The following is an 18,411-nucleotide window of genomic DNA, read 5'->3' as shown; positions in this document are numbered from 1 at the left end:
AATGCAGATGAAAAGGCAAAACAGCAATGCTTACATTTCCTCCTTTCCTGTTTTTTAATAAATACTCAGAACCATGATTTTTATTCTTTTTAAAAGTAGAGTAGTAATTTCCCAACAGTCTTATCAGCTACTTTGTGATTGTATCTAAGATGTGCTGTCTTAAAAATGCTCTGACCTACAGAAACTAGTTGAAAGACTTTGGAATATCTTGCGTTTTGAGTGATTTATTTAGTGCTTATTGAAAAAGTTAGATAACCTGATTAAATCCCCACATAGGATAAGTAAGATCAGGGCAAAAATAGTCTAGATTAACTTGGCACAAGTTCCTCTTCATTGAACTAGTGGAAGTAACACAATGAGCAAAATAGTGGTTTTCAGAGTATGCTTAAACTGTAAAGCAAGGTGCCAATTAGCAAAAATAGCAATGGAAGTTCTTAGATATGGGCCCCACAGTCAGTTCACAAATACGTCAAAGTGGGTAAAAACACTCAAAAGCAACTTATGTGGGATTCTCTAGGCTTAGTGTCACATTTGTACAATGAGGGATACACGTGAATTGTATTAATCTGGAGATCATCTGAACAAAGTGTGTGAACCACAATTTTCTTGTAATATCTGATGTTGAATCTCTGTAGGAGGTCAATTCACTTCCTAGGAAGGCCATAGTCAAACATTTTTTCCCAGGACTATTCATAAAAAAAGAGAGGCCCCAAAAAATGTCTTCATCACCAGAGATTAACTGATTTAGATTCTGCTTGCCAGAGTTGCTACCTTCCATAAGTAGAAGCTTCACTAAAAACATAACTATGTTCAATATCCTCATAGATAAACAGAGTTTCCTTTTTAAAAGTCATTGAAAATAATAGGTATTCTGTGCTTGAGATAGGATACACTTGTGTGTGTGAATGTGTGAGTGTTTGTGAGTGTGTTATATTTGCAATTCTGGGAGTTTAAATAAAATCAGTTTCAACTCTCTCCCTTTTATACTTTAATCTCTTACAATATTAGATAGGTTTCTAACTGAGTGTTCTTTCCAGCACACATAGAATCTAAGAAAGCTTGAAAGCTCTTTGTTAAGCCTCAGGTTAAAGATCCAGATCTTTCTAATGAAAAGTCTCTCCAAACACAAAATCAATTACTTACCCTCCCCCATCCAAAAAGAAATACAGAACAGTCAACCTGAGTCCTCCCTCTACTTTAAGTAGCTATGTGCAGCACCATAAAAGCACTGTTAGAATCAAATCTTAAGTGAGCTGAAAATACTGAATATTCTTTTCTCTGAATCTGAAATGCATAAAAAGAGCTAGAAAAGAAACACACAGCCACAAAAAATAGTGGTTGAACTTTCATTGTATTTTCAGCATTTGCAATGTAATGCTTCAGAGTGTGGAACATTCAAGATTAATTCAAGATGGTGTGTTGCCACTGACTAGTCCTTATAATGCTGAGCTCCTGCTCCCATCTTCTTTCCCACCCCCACCCCCAATTGTCCTTGCATTAAGAGAAACACAAAGATAAACAGGATAAACTCATGATCTTAACTAAGTGAGAGGGTGTTACAACAGTTTCACAAATTGATAAAATTCAATTTTGTCTTTATGTTTTATGCACAATAAGTAAATTACAGCTTCAAGGAAAGGGGGCGATATGTATCATAGATCAAAGGTTATAGTATGTCTCTAAGAGATAGCTTAGTCCAACATCCTAATTTTACAGATGCAGCAACTGAGGTCCCAAGCCATAGAGTGATTTGCAGGGTTGTTTTAAGGCCATGAACTTCTGACTCGTTTTCCAGAGCTCTTCCTGATATACCACAATATCTCATCAAATGAGGCTTTATGGGAAAGTGCTTTGAAACCTGGAAAATACTTTACAAATTTTACATAGTATCCTTATGCTTATCTGAACTGCATATATTTTTAAACGAAAAATAATGACACAAATATATAGTATCAGTAAACATTGTTATGTACACTGTGATCAGAATCAACGTTTCGTCTGTAGTGTATAATCATGAAAGAGAATCAATGAAAAAGAATTATTGTTTTCTTCAAAGAAATTTTTGTTAAAAATACCTACTACATTTTCAAGAATCTTGGGAAATAAGAGCTCTCGTAAAATGCTAGTGGGAGGATAAATCAGAACAGCTTTAGAGAGCAATTTGGCAGTAACTATTAAGTTGAAGATGTGCATAGCCCACAGCTCAACAATTTCACTTCTGGCTTATACACCAGAGAAATTTTCCCACAGGGGCACAAGAAAACATGATGCCCATTACAACAAAAATTAGAAACAACCTAAGTGTTCATCAATACAGTAAAAAATAATCAAACTGTGGTATACTCATAGAATGAAAGAGTATAGTGGACAATTTTTAACAATGAACTAGATCTACGTGTATCAATGCAGATAAATCTCAAAAACATAATGCGAAAACAACAATTACAAAATGATACTATAATACCAAACCATTTAGGTACATTTTAAAAACACAAAAATCAATACTGCATATTATTTACGTATAAATACACATAAAATTTAAAAACATAGCAATGATACACACCAATTTTAAAGCAGTGGTTACTTCCAATGAAGGGTGAAGTATAATAGAAAGAATATTAGTGTTAATCATATCACTAATGCTTTACAGAAACATCTGTATCTGTAATTTTTTCAATTGAGCTCTGAATCAAATGTAGCAAAATGTAGACCTGATTATTGGTCCACAGGTATCTCTCATTATTTCCTGCTCTTTCTATTTGAACTATTTTATAATTAATGTTGCTAACTTTACACACTACCAAAGTGATGTTACCAAAGTTGATTTCAGAATAGAAATGTCATTTTTGATAAGTCAGAAAAAGTATATATATATATATATATATATACATATAATGTATATGTATATATATAAATATAACGAAATTAGGTGTTTTGGTAATTAGTCTGATTCCAGTTGTCAGGTTGTAAAATATATTGATCCAAAGTATATGAGCTTTGAAATCAAATGGCCTTGATTCAAATGCTGGCTCTGGTATTTGTAGGCTGTGTGGCCTTAGATAAATCACTTAACTTTCTCTGTACCTCAATGTCATCATCTGTAAAACAAGAATCACAATAATAGCACCTGCCTTATAGGGCTGTTATGATGATTAAATGAACTAATACATGGAAAACACCAGGGATATCATGTTCGAAAAATGTTAGATATTATAAAAAGTACTAGTTCATCAAAATTTATCCTGAATAACCTTATTTATATGTCTACATTGGTCAAATGCATCAAAAAGTCACTTATTTCTTAGATTCTGTATCTTTCAGGACTAGCCAATTAACTAAGAATCTCCACTTGTTGGAGTTTTTAAGGAATGGTTTTAATTAATTAATACATTTAAACGTAGTTCATCCCTATCACACAACAGATTACCTGTTGTCAAAACTATCTGATGATCTAGAAAGGGTACCACTGTCCACCCAAATTTTATTTAAGTAAAACATCAGCTATTTTGCACATTGTCATATGTGTTGACCAGTTGTCCAACAATTTATCATCTTTCATATGTTTTTGTGTTAAATCTGCAAGTAGAATAATATGTCAACAAATGAGGGGTGGGTTTTTTTTTAGTTAATTTAGTATTTGAGATTGTGAATTCTTTTCTTTCTCTTTCTTTTTTACTTTTCTCTTTTTTTTAAGTCCTCTGATAAACGTTTCTCAACAAAAATGACAATATTAACTTACCATCCTGACTAAGGATTTGTGGTACAGATCATAGGGGTCATTAAAGCAGGTTTAGCAGTGTTTTTTTTTTTTTTTTCTGGTTTTCTTTTTTTTCCTAGAGAGGTTGGAATTTAATTGTTTCCTTTTTAGACAAATATTCTTTTGGATTGCCAGTGATGAAAGGGGCATACAGATGTCAAAAGCACTGTAGCACAGTGGGATTATGTGCTAAGGTCCAGGGCAGGACAGACAAACAATCAAAGTCTCAGATCAGTCAAACAGTTACCTCAATAAAATCTCAAATGACCAGCTTTTGTTTTATCTTTGCCAATGCCTATCAAAAGTTCAAATGAAGTTTTGTTGTGCTAACTACTTACATTTCTTTTATTTCTTACTTTAACCATTTGTAAAAACAAAGGAATTTCACCAGATAAAATAGGGAATTTGTTTAAAGGCAAGCCAATTTAAAATAAAACAACACATGCTATATACATGGCTTTCTTCCTATTAAAGCACCATAAATTGGGCTTTAAATAGTAGCCTTAATGATGTTATATGACAGAACCTAACTTAAATATTCTCTTTTGGACATAGAAGAAATTATCTTTCATACTGCATTGCACTGATAAATATGAAAATTAAAAATTCATAATTTTATCTTAGCTTTCAAACCACATTAAGGGAAAAATATCTTGGCTATTTCCATGTAGTAAGAAAAAAAATCACAAAGTGCATAACCACCATTTTGAGTATCAGGAGAATTATTTACAAGCACTCCACTTATTATTTATTTACTTTACTTGAATTTTCCATCAAGATCTTTGGGTGCATTTATAACATACTGTGATTTTCTAAACCGCAGTACCTAGAGGACTTAAGTTTAAAGCAGAGGTCGCAAACTGATAGCCCATGGGCTAGATCCAGACCACAGATGGGTTTTGCTTTGCCTGCATAGTGTTGCTTTTTGTTGAGTTAGTTACCAACATTTAAGAATTGGAGAATTTCATATAAAAATCTGGATTCCCAGTTTCTCTTAAAAAGTCAAATCTTAACAACAGTGGGCCTGCATTCCCACCTGGTAGCAATCAGCTGAGCTGAGTAATAGCTGCCACCTTTGGAAAGAATATATGCTCTCTAGGTCACCATAGTCCCCACCACTCCCTATTGCTTATGGCCTTTCATTTATGCTACCACCCTTGTCTCAGTAGGCATTAGAGTTTGCAACTCTCCTGTTTCTCTGTAGTTTATTTGAGTGTCAGCACACATACTTTCAAAAACATTTCACAGTTTTTCTCAGATTACAGTTAGTGTAAAAACTCATTACATATATATATATATATATATATATATATATATATATATACACATATGTAATGTGTGTTCTGATTAATCTAGAAGTAAATCTATACAGTTATAAACTACTGTTATGCTTAATTAAAAACAAGAAGTTGACATTCACTTACATATCATTTTACTAAAAAAAAGTCAATTTCAATGCCTGAATTCAATTACATTCGTATAAAATCAAAACACTTACTTTCAATATCCCAAACCTAATCTCAAAACTCAATCCACTTAAACTTTTTCAGTTAAAATCATTCATTAATGAAATCTAGTGGGTTCTAGTCTCCGCCAGCATTGAAGTCACAGTTTAAAAATAAGTTTAGCACTTAAGGAGGCACATCCACTGCTTCAGGTCACTTGGGTATTATTTAGTGTGCATGATATTTAAGAGTAATATTTAGTACAGAAAATGCCCCAGATATTAGAAACAGCACCATGATGATTTTCATTTTCTATGTTGAAAACCCAGGATAAATCACATGGTGTGGTCCCCATCTCTCTAACAACCCTATGACATTTTTCTTTTAGAAAAATACAGATAAAACATGCATCATGAGCAGCCCTGAAGGAAGGGGGTAAAGTCACCATAGGGTGATTTAACCTGAGAAGGGTGTGTGGCAGTCAATATCAAACTGTACTTTAGAATCATGGGTTGCCCTCCTTCTCCCTTGCATCTCTGAGTTAACTGCCCATTCTTTGTTCCCATTACAACCTAAAAGGTATGAAGTCTGGAGCAATATGGTGTCTCTGATTGCAATTTAACTGAAATTGTCATAGATATTTTAGGAAGTTTCAAGCATAAATCTTAGAGTTCCAAATATTTTTAAAATGTATTTTTAGAGAAAAAATAATTTCAAATATTTTAGAACTAGTAGCATGCCTACAATATATATCTGTGCTTAATGTTTAGAAAGATTCCAGAAGATTAGAAGGCCTGGGTTTTTTTTTTTGCCATTATTGCTGTAGCACACTTAATAGCCTGTGCTGCCCTGCAAAAGTGAATGTACCTTCCTCAGCATTTCAGAGCCATGGGGCAGTTGAATTACTTTCCCATTATTTTACATAGATGTCATGATTTTTATGTCAGTGACCCTTACTCAGCCCCCATCAACTTTGCAGCCTTTCTCTAGCTTCCGCTTTAGTTCCCAGGGAAGGAGTTGCTCTCTGTGGCTGGAAGTCATCTCCCAACTACGCGTTCCTGGGATTCACTCCCAGTTAATACATATGAATGATCACTAACTGGCAATAGTGAAACCATGAAGACCCCAATTAACTAGAACCCTCAAATGGATAGACAGGTTCTAATTAGCTATTTGGATTTCATTTCTCTTATTATTAACTAAAGATTAAGCAAGATTCAGTATTTGCTGCTGAAAATTTTAAATGGCTCTACTTTCCTACCTTAGTAAGTATAGTACAGGGAATAAAATTACTGAAGTTGGGCTGAATCTGTACAGGCTCCAGGACATTCCCAGGAAGTTGATTTTTAAAAAATAAATACATAAATACCTGTTAACAGCTTGTTTTCTTGTCATTTGCCTCTTCCTTCTAAAAGGAGAGTGTAGCAAAAAATAAATAAATAAAACTGGTTAATTGAGAGTTCTGGTTAGTAGCTTCCAATTAATCAAGGCTTTATTATATTTCACAAAAAATCTTCTTAAATTCTGCAGAAATTTTAGATAGGTTACACACAATGAAACACCAACAGGGAAGAGCACAAAGAAGGTAGGAAAGCCTGAATTGCTATTAGATAGTGTTTTAAATATATGAATAATGTTATTACATTTCTGGTCTAATCCCCATTGAGTAAAGAATAATGTGAAATGTCATGTGGTTTAGGGCTTTTCTATACATGAAGGCAAGGAAATATGGTTGTAAATTTCTGTTGAAGAAAATGGCCTCGGGTCGTAACAATTCCAAAAAAAGATTCAGCAATATTGTGTCTTTCCCCTTTCTCTCAAGAGCCTTCCTTCCCATCCCATTGGGTATTCCAACACTTTTTAGGGAACAAAAATCCCTTCTAGTTTTTTTTTCTCATTTTTATTCGGCCAACAGGATGATGAAAGTAAGCCAATATCAATGTTATGCCTTAATTTCCTAAATATGGAGCCATTAATCACACAGCTCACTATATACTGATTTCTGAAGCAATACTGAACTATCTTACATCTTCTCCAAAAGGGTTACACATGCACACACACACACTCACACACAAACACACATACACAGTCATACACACATCTGCACAAAATAAGTTAAACACATACAAAAGAGATCAATAAAAAACCCACATAATTATCTTAGTTAACAAAACAACCATTCTTTCCAGTAGTATAGTATTTCCCAGTGTTCCTAAACCCTTTAATAAAGAACAATGAAATTTAAAATGACAAGATACAAAAAAACTATAAGTAGTGTAATTTGGCTATTCTGAGCCTTATTGCACTTCTTAGTAGTATAGAAACAGGAACCTCCTTCTAATGTCCACTACAAATATATATGGTTAGTTCATCACCCTCTTCATAATCTCTTCTTCTAATAGCCTTTTTGTTAAAAGACTCCTTTCAGGTGTTTGTTTGTTTTTGAAAGGCAACTTCTTCCCTGCTTAAAGGCCTATGGAAACATTTTTTAAAAAACCCACAGATGAAAACATGTATCTGGGGTTGCGGGGGAAAGGAGGTGGCAGTGAAGGAAGGTGAGCATTTTTTCACCTACTCTTGTGTTCTGTCACTTGATTGTCAGAACTATTTGATTTTGCTTTATAGTTCACTCACACAACCTGTTTTGAAATTACATTTTCTTAAAGTAGAATATACTCATACATACCAAGTCAATGATAATGCATACTTCCTTAATCCAATGGGCTTTATATTGGAGGACTTTTTCCCTTTTACCAGAGATCCTCCTTTTTTAACTATAAAATTTCCTGAAGACAACAGAATATTTTTGACTGTCACCATATGTACATAATTATACTAAGTTAAAAAATAATTTAAATCTTCTATAGCTTGAGCTTCATAGATTATTTAAGCATAGATTTTGAAATTACCAAATACTGAAACATTCTTGTTAGAATTGTACAATAAATATATAAACATCCATGAGTTAACTGTCCTTTTATTAAGGATCTTAAAATTTCTTAGAAAATTAGGAGTTTACCTTGACTTTTGAAAATTTCTCATTTGTCTTGTCAAATGTGAGAATGCATTTTACAATACTGCCTAACACTAGCTATAATTCTAGGACTTTAGGGACCACAAGTTAAATACATATACTTTATTTTTGACATTCAAAATAAAACGTGGCTTCTATGTTTCTGAATTTGTTCAGAAGCAGTATCGTTCAATCAGAGTAGTAACCATATATTTAAAATTCCAAAAGATCAATAAAACGTTTCCTATGCTTTGATATATGTAAAATGATTGTACACCTCAAAAATACACAAATTTGATTTGCCAGTTACCTCGATAAAGCTGGAAAAATGTCTCAGGCTTTTAAATGGGAGTCACCTGTTAACCTGACATATATGACCATACTTTGGGGACTACTAAATTAGGCTTTAGCTGTTCCTCATACAGATAAGATCTTTTAGTCATGTAATGTATTTTCCTGGCCCAATACAATGAACAAAATGTTGATTTGGGAGCAAATATGATAAATAAATAGGACATAAGTCAAGCAATGTCCTGCCCCTACCCCTAACTTCATCTGTAGGGGATAAATGACCAGTAAATACGTGTTGGTAAAATTTTTTTAGTTTCTCTCTGGAGACATGATTAAATCATGTTAACTTTTGCATTTCCAGTGTTGGAGGTTTTGGGGAGCTTCCCTCACTCTTAACTAATAATTTTATTCATTTTATATGTCAACTCTTGCTCCACAGCAGCTTTTATAAACCTGTTTAATCTCTTTAGAGATCCTGGAAATTCTTTGACAAGAATGTATGTCAAAAGAAAAAGGAACTGAAAGAGGCCTGGATATTTTAGGCTTATTTAAGTTTCCAGAGGGTATCCAAACAACCTCTTGATCACTTAAGTCTCTAAAGGCATGATCTTCCGATTCAAGAACCTGAAAAATAAAACTATTTTCCTCCTTTCAGAAATTTATTTTTCCTAGAACTATTTGAGAATAACAAAAACCTTGGTCATACTAAATATGTTTCTTCTGAAATACTTTGGTGCATGAGCTTGACTCTTTAAATGTCAGTGTGATTTAAAGTCACAGTATAAAGGGAAAAAAAGGGAAAATTACATACGGGATGGGTTGATAGTAAAGATAAATAAGCTTACAGCATTTTAAAATTTTTGTTTGAAAGAAGGGGGTTTCAATACATATATATTATAAATATCAGTCACATAAATTAACTTTAATTATTAGATAACCTATCTGAAATCATTTCTACTGTATAAAGTTTTAACATTAAAATCCTTCAAAACCTTCATAAATTTTAAATTATTTATTGTTGTGGCATATTTGTTCACAATATTTCTGTTGGAAATTTTTCTCCTTGTTTGTAGGTTTGGCTAAAGACACCATGAGTGACCCTTTGAATCTTGTCCTTTGATCCATATGGGAGTTCTAGCCAGTCTTTTGTAAGGGACTTTTTAAACCCTGTTACACTAGTTGTATTTCATGTCTTCCAGTTGATGATTATGTATTTCTATAGTATGTTCAGAATGGCTCAGAGAAAACACTAAGGAAATGTTCTAGAAGCCAAACCAAACATTTATGGTAGATGTACATTAAAGCCCCTGAGACATTGGATGCAAACACTGCTTTATCAGCTTTTAGTTAACTTTGGTTTTGATGGTTTGATAACACACTGAGATGATAGTAAATTGGCCTACTTCTAAATTGTATGCTGCCTGTGGAGAGAACTTTGTCGCAGCCTCCAACTGTGAATTGCTGATTAAGATGGTGTTTCCTTCATAGCATTTATAGTAATGGGTAAATATTTTATTTATTTACATGTCTTAGATCTATTTTCCTTTTGAAATGCAATCTCCATTGAAGAATGAGTTTAGGTTTCTTGTTCACAGACTAAGCACTCAGTAAAAATTTGTCAATGAACTGAACATTGGCTATGTGAAGGGACAATTTACTCATTTAAATCCATCACTGTATAGAGTCTTCAAGCTTATTCTAATAAAATATATTTTAAGAACCTATTTCTTCTATGCTACACTGATTTACATCATTGATGATGGGGCTTAATTTATATAGGGATAGCTGGGGTGTTTTAGAATGAGTGAACTTTCACTGAGTAGGTAAAGTTGATCAGAAATATCATGAGCCCAAATTTAGTTGATGGCATCAAATATTCTGAATTATTGATGGGTGAAAAGTATAGAGTCATTATAAAGTTATTCAAGAGAGAAAGAATATTCTAAAATTTATTTTAATTATACCTTAATTTTTTCTAACATTTGGCTTATTTGTTTAGTGAAGCTTAAATTCGATGTGAAACACTAACAGTTCTGTATGCAGAACTCAGCTAAGCTGTTTCTAGCAAAATGAGTTCATTTGCCAGTTGATCATTCTGGTAATCCTATCTGGTTTAGTCTAGCTGCAGATGAAGACAATCAAGCAGGGTCAGAGCAAAGGAATCTCGGCCTGGACATGCTCTCAATGTAATACTAAGAGGTGGGAGTGGGAATGAAGATTACTTATTTCAAAGTCTGTTAAATTCCTTACATTCATCCCTTGATTTAATCTCTGACAAGGACCACTCTACCACCATTAAATAAGATAAGATAAAATAGGATAAGATAAAATAAAATAAAAAGCATGTTCCTCACCAATTAAGACATCAGAGGCAGATAATTAACATTACAATTGATTACCTTTTGATGTAGCTCCTTTTTGTATCCAAAATCTCATGTTAAATAATAAGACCTTATTGTTACATAGTTTTACAGTTAACAGAGCATTTTTCTCATCATTAACTAAAGGAGTAAAACTATTCTGTGTGCAAAAGTGGGTTTGAAACACTTTCCCACTTTTATGTATGTAGAAACTGAGACTGAAGGGTTTTTAATTTGATTCAGTGTTCTTCCACTTCCTGTTGTTGACAATATTTACTTATCTGAATATGAATGAAATACCCCTTTTTCTTGATACTTTTTTTGCTTGATCACTTTCATGATATGTAAAGAACCAACTTCTTTAAGGGTTAAGGGAAGCTCTTCAAACATACTTATAATTGATATCTAACAGTTTTCGTACTGATCCCACAGAGGCCGCATTTATCTCCTTACTCTATGATAGCACTTTCTTAGTTCAATATTTATCTACAAATACTTACTGATCATCAACTATGCACAAAAGCCTCTTTGCTATAGGCTATGGAGAATACAAAGATCTTCAAGCATGGTCCCTGATATCAAGAATATTACAATCTGAAACGAGAGACATATCATAGTCACAAATTGTTACATTGAAAGTCTGTGAGTGATAAATGCCACATGATTTCCTGGTGTAGAGTAGGCATTCAAAAATATCAGATGAATGAAAGTTGAATGCATGGTGATATAAACTAATAGCTATAAGAATTTAGTTGAAGCATCACTTATACCTAGAGTGGTAAGTGAAGTCATTATGAAAGAGATGACGTTTGATTGGGGCCTAGAGGAATAGATAGGTTTTGGAAAACAAAGAAAGAGGATAACAATGCTTTAGGAAGTTGAAACTGACAGGATGGGCAGAATGAATTGCTACAAGAGTGTCTGGAGGTGAGATCAGGCAGAAGGTTACTGCAATGTCCTCGGCATGAGATAACCAGGTAGATAGAGATGAGAATAAAAAGGAATGGACATGTGCAACAGAGAGTCTAAAGCTAGCATTAATATGACTTAAAGCTTAAATTAACATGGAAACAAAGTATAGAATGGAACAAAGGAGAACTCTGAGCTTATGACTGATTCCATGAAAATTGATTTTCCAAGTTCCATGAAACCAAGTTATAAATGAATTTTCAAACAACCTATTCTGTAAGCAATAGTGTCAACAGAAAGAACACTGAACAAGACATAAGGAGACTTGGGTATTAGTATCAACGATGCAACTGGATGTGTGACCATTAGCAAATGACTTCCCTTTTCTAGATCCCAGTATCCTTATTTGTAAAACCAAGGTTGGATAAATTGACCTCTCCAGCCTATCATAGCTCAAATACTCTATGGTTCTCTGATTTCCGAGTTGCCAACAACCTGCCTAAAATACAGGTAGATTAAATTAAAATTTCTCTGAGAAATTAGTAGCTATTGCAACTTAGTTGCCACTCCTGAGACATACTTTTTCTTGATTCATAAATAGTTATCGCAATGTCTGTCAGTGGTATTCAGCTAAGGGGCATATCCTTTCTATGTTTCAGGAAAGTATTGAATGAAAATTCTTCAGACATTTTACCTCACAAGGGAAATCAGTAGAGCATTGTTCTGTTTGCATGCTACAGAAAAACTGACTTGAAAACCTGAGAAGTACAGAAGCAAGTTTCACTTCTATTGAAATTTATATGTCTCTATCTATACGTATATTGAAGTGAGTTTATTTTCAATTAAATCTTCTTCAACCTTTGCACTTTAAAGGTTACAGAAATTCAGGGTTCTATCCTGTCTTCACAGTTAATACCTGGTAGTTCTAAGGTCAATCTAATTCCCTTTTTCAAATGCTACATCTTTTTTAAAAATATGGTAAACAGAACTAAACATAACATTCTAAGTGGGGTTATAGGAATGTTGTAATCTCATCATCTATCCTGTAGAATTTTAGGTCTTTCCTATAACCCTGCATGCAGGTAAAAATAAGCTGTCATTCATCAAGAAAGTCACTGTTATTTTCATTTCTCCTTTAGGCAGTTACTTTTATCTGGTACTTCCTCATTGGAAAATTCCTAGAAACATAGAAAATGAAAGACATAGTTTGCCTAACAGTTACACAGAGAAAAACACACCACTCCCACTAACTGCTGTCTACCATCCCACTTCCTCCTCCTATGATAAAAGTGAAAAGACATAACAGTATGTACATTTTCATCTATTTATTGATATGTTCAACATTACCTAACCCCATCAGTATCTGCTGGTTTTATCATTTAAAATGCAAACAACTAAAAGCAAGAACCATAACTAATGGATATCTCCTTGTAGTGTCTAACAATAAGACCATGTACACAAAGCCTCTAAGACAAAGTGGTGAAAACGAACATTTAAAAGAGCTGTGAAACTTTCTGTCCCTCTGCTCTGAATAAGTTCCCCTATTCCTTTCTAATAGTAAAATGAGGTCAAATAATATGCTGATCTTAACATTAACCCTGGTTGCCTCTTTTTTTTTTTCACATTTTTTAAACACATAAACTAACAATGGTTCCTTCTCCTCTGCTCACATAGCACTTTGTGCTTGCCTGTGTTATAGCACTCAGTCATATGTGTGTCTCTCTCACTACGCTGTGATTCTTTGAGAACAACAAAACCTAACTACTTAACACCCCCTTGATAACAAAATCAGCTCTAACATTATAAAACATGATTAAAGTCTTTAGAAGACACATGTTTGATAAAAAGTATTTGAGGTGATGGTATTTATTTCAAATGTAAATGTCAAGAGCAAGCTCATTTTTCCAGGTCTTATATCAAATCTTTGATGCAATGAAATATTGCTTTTTAATGGAAATTTAAAATTAATCTTTATTTCTTTATTATGTTCATTATTCCCCAGATTTTTATGTATACTACTAAAATCTTTATGAACATAGTTTGAATTTTTTACATTATCTGATCTTAATACTTTTTATCTTGTTGCAATGCCATGAATTATGAATTATGAATTACAGAAAATTTCCTCCAACTGAAATTTCCTTCCCTAAGTATTATTGTTGTAGTCCTTCCACACATTCCAGAGTTAGTTTTCTGTTGCCTCAAAAGTGTTCTGTATCATCTCACTCAGGTTTTTTTAATACAAGTTTTTGCCTTTATCACTTGATCCCAATAAAATAAAATAATTATTTCTCCTTGGTGAAAATCAATATTCTGATACTGTCTTGTATTTTAGGTGTCAATTTTAACATTTTAGCAAAATCAAACAGGCCCACCAATAAGTCTTCAAACAAAATTTCCAATATATGGATATCTAGGCAGCTTATTCAAATATACATCTCTTAGCTAAATTCACACCAAGGGTTATGATTAGCTCTAAATGAATACCTATGAAGGCTGTTAGCTATTTCACTACCTAATATTTTCTTTTGGTTATTCTCTTTGTTTAAGTGACTAAGTGGGGTTTTTCTCTCCTTTTCAGAAGTTGTCTGTATTAGTCCTTTTGTATATTTATCCTTTTCACTTTATAAATTACTAGAGGTTACTCCCATAACTGTCTTCTCAAATAATGCATAAGCATCTTCTTTATTCATACATAGCTATGTGTATACTCCATCTGTTAGAAGATATGCCCCTTGAAGTCTAATACTTCACCAGCCATGCTTTTTTTTTTCTAAAAGTTTATCAGCAATACTGTCACAGGTAATTGGAGGTAGCTCTTCCTAACACTTTGTCTCTCTCTCGATTCAAACAAAATTTTAAAAGAATGAAAGAAAAGAACAACGAAAGAATGAATGAAAGAAAAGGACTCTACCTTTCTGTTAGTTATATGAATATGAATCATTGTTAATAGAAATGATTCAATACTCCCCAGCATGTGTCGTGGGTCTTTTCCACCCATCACATCATGCTTCACCTAGTGTCTCTATAGTCACCCCTTGTTTAGGACTCCTTAGTACTGCATTCTTTCTCTTCCACACTGTAGAAAGTGTAGCAATCTTCACACTGAAAATCAAGAGATTTCAGACTGCCTCCTCATCTCTCCAGGGCAACTAGGTCTTCCCTTTTTTTCTTCTAACCAATGTAGCAATCCTACATGAGATCTTTAGTCTTTTACTCTGCTTACTTGTAAGGCCCTTGGTCTTATAGTGATCACATCCTGAAGAATGTCTTTGTATCTGTGACTGCTTCCCCCTAAAAATCACATCAAGTGGCAATAAAAGACCACCCAGTTATTTTTGAAGGTGTATTCCTAGTAGGAAACAATACATTTTTTGCCATGCTCACAAATAGCATGCCCTTCTTACCTCACACTCGCCATTTACCCATTACAATCTGCAGCAAACAAAAATTTTACAAATCAATAGCAATGTCACAATATAAGCATACAGGTCTTAAATTCTTCACACACAATTTACAGAGAATTTAGAAATGGGAGAAAAACTCAAAGGTGTTCAAAGTCTTGCCTTTCTTTTTAAAACATCATTTTCTTTAAAGGCTTTTAATAGGAAAGAAACTAATGTCCTATTTTAATAGTCTTTGAGTACTAAAATCAAAAAGTAAAATAAAAACCATGTGCAACACAAGGATAAATGTTTTTTTAATTGTAGGAGACAAAATTCATTTGTAAGTAACAACAGCCTGCTAATCAAATAGCCTTTTATATCCTTTAAATACTATTGTGGTTCAAACATTTCATCTGCTGAACATAGTATGTGTGTAGAATGTAAACCTACATATAAACATGTATGTGGTCCTTCCAGAGAAATGAAATCTTAATACTAGACCACATGATTTTTCTGAACTATTTTTCAGGGGAAAAGATAATTTTATAATTAACTGTCATCATTAAAATTCCAATTTTGGTCTCTTGCCAAAAGGAAAAAAAAAGACTAGTGAAAGCAATCATGTATATTTTCAATTAAGTAGAAGCAAGCTGTCTTCATAGAAGACTTCTGAAAATCAGTTATAATATAGTTTTGACAGCTTCTCAAATGTTAGGATTAAGTTGTGGTTAGGCAAGGGCCATTGTCACAACATAGGGAAATTTACCTCACCACCCTGTCACATGACAATATCAACAGGATCCTTTACATGATCAAAATATTTTAATGCTGACCATATCATATTTTAGTGAAAACTTTTAAAGGTTATGCAGTTGTAAACAGGATGATTATTAGACAGAAAATTTTCTTTGGAATCTATTTGAAGCACCAAGAACACCTTAACAAAGGAAAAATGAGGCTCCAAATCAATTACTTCTTCTTTAATTACTACCTTTTCAAAAAAAGAAAAAACAAACTTAAGAAAATCTGATTCCAAATAAAGCAGTTAAATTTGACTTTGAAACCCTAGATTATTTGATATAATTAAAGTATAATCTAAACATATATGTCTTATTAGAAAAACTTTATTAGGGAAATATTATGTTATTAAATAGGAATAAATTCCAAACAATCTGAATTTTTTGACAAATAGTTTTTTTCCTAGAACCAGTTTTTCTTTGGGTTGAAAATTGATCAGTGTCATATACTAGATTCTGGCCTTATTTTCCTATATTTGAACTAGCCAAAAGTGCCAGAAAACTTAGAATTTAAGCACCAAGTCTCAAGCCTATGCCATCTCACCAAAGGATTTTTGCTAAATACTGATGAACTGCTCCTAAGCTAATACTATGATTTCTAGAATACAAGTATTATCACAATTAAATGTAAGACTAACTACAATATAGTACTGAAAAGTCATCTACTTAGCAACTGGCAAATCTACACTACTTCAGAGTCACTGTCTTTTCAAAGTTTAGTAAGTTGGTAACATGTTGGCGTTATAAGTACTTCTGTTTGCACAGGCTCTAGAAAAGGGAGAGGTTAAGTATCTTAGAAAACATGAAAGTGTATGTTTTCCTTTCACGTGAAACAATTATTAGAATGAAGTGGGGGAATGTCAAGGAATTAAGACTTTTCTTTCCTTTGCAAATGAATTCCCCCAAGTTATCCGTATGTTGTATTGGTATATCTATTACGAATATTTTTTTCGAAACAACCCTCCTTTTAAACTTCTTTATTTTATTTACTATACCATCTTAAATTTGTTTTAATTTATTTTAAAGATGTTGGTTAAAATTCATCACTTTTACACTTTAGACTTTAGCCAATTTTTTAAAGTTCATTTTTTGGCTATCTGCATTTTTCTGTCAATTCTGTGTGTGTGTATACATATACATATATACACACCTATATATAATTTAATAACTTCCATTATTAAAATTAATGCCATAAAGATGCTCTCTTTCTCTGAATTTATACCTCACAGTATAACTGAAATCATGGACTCTAAATTTTATATTCATCTCTGCCCTGGGCCATAATGACTATGTAAACTCTCAATACCTTCTTATTTGAATATTTAAGTTTCTAGCATTGTTCTAAAGTATCTAGCACTGCTCTAAAGACTAACACTCATTAAACACACAATGAATATTTCCTTAGTGAAAAGCAAGAATAATCCAAGGATTTTTCTGACATAGTCTCAGCATGTTTTACTATAGGTATAATCATTTGGGCGTATTACAGAGATTTACTAATATGGATCAGATGTTTGTTTACTCTTTCATAATTATTACAATTGTAACCATCAAGGTAACATCAGGTAAGTTAATTTTTGTATTTCTGAATTTTTAAATGAGTGGTGTTCTCTATAATTTTTTAAATGCTGCAAAAGAAATCCTTTTGAATCTGTCATATTTAACTCAATACTTAAAGGAGAAAAATAGATATAATTTATTCTGTATTCTTTTCAACTTCATTTTCATGTCAAAATATTCATCATTCTCTCATATGATACAAGTTGAGCACTATGTTTAGAATATTTTATAAAAATGAGCAGTTTATTAAATGTATATCTTTTTGTGATAGTGCAAATATGCTTGCATCTACTGAATAAAAAACTATAAAGTCTTAGTACACCAATTTGCAAGGTATCTTGACACCTTCCAAATAAAGCCCTTCTTTAAACACTATACTTAATTATGAAATAATTTTATTTTGCAGAGAGAAAAAGTGTTAACAAAATGAATAATAATCTTGCTATGATTATACACACTGAAACACCATTATATCTCTTGAAAGGGAGATCCTGTCATAAAATATCAAGAAAGCCATTGGACTTCTCTTTTTGAAACACTGGAATCAAATAATGGAATAAAAATTATTCAACTGAAAAAAAATCATATATAAACTGAAAAATGTATCATTTCAATAACCACCATCCTTAGATATCAACCACATTTTTTAAAACTATAATATTAAGTAATATTCACAATTTGCCTCTGGTGACCTTAAACACTCCAATTAAAACAACAACGATTCACTTTGTTATAAAGCAGAAACTAACACACCATTGTAAAGCAATTATACTCCAATAAAAACATTAAAAAAAAAAACAACAAAGACAAAAAGAGAGACAGTAGGTCTACACACAAAATAATAAAATTATGCACAATATTACAAATTATATATTGTTGCTGAAAAATGCTTA

At 32.6% G+C, this 18,411-nt stretch overlaps 1 protein-coding gene across 1 annotated transcript in view; it reads right to left on the bottom strand.

Annotated features, from left to right (window-relative positions):
• The window catches only part of DACH2 (dachshund family transcription factor 2), a 611,154-nt gene that overhangs the window by 459,202 nt on the left and 133,541 nt on the right, over nt 1–18,411 (bottom strand). The window contains exon 2 of the mRNA XM_061178171.1: nt 6,572–6,610. Coding sequence (XP_061034154.1) covers nt 6,572–6,610 — 39 coding nt within the window. The remainder of the gene's footprint in view (nt 1–6,571; nt 6,611–18,411) is intronic.

Source organism: Eubalaena glacialis, chromosome X (assembly GCF_028564815.1).
Source record: "Eubalaena glacialis isolate mEubGla1 chromosome X, mEubGla1.1.hap2.+ XY, whole genome shotgun sequence".
In the NCBI taxonomy this organism is placed as follows: domain Eukaryota; kingdom Metazoa; phylum Chordata; class Mammalia; order Artiodactyla; family Balaenidae; genus Eubalaena; species Eubalaena glacialis.
The sequence above is the reverse complement of the archived record's forward strand: the minus strand, read 5'-3'. Positions and strand labels throughout refer to the sequence as shown.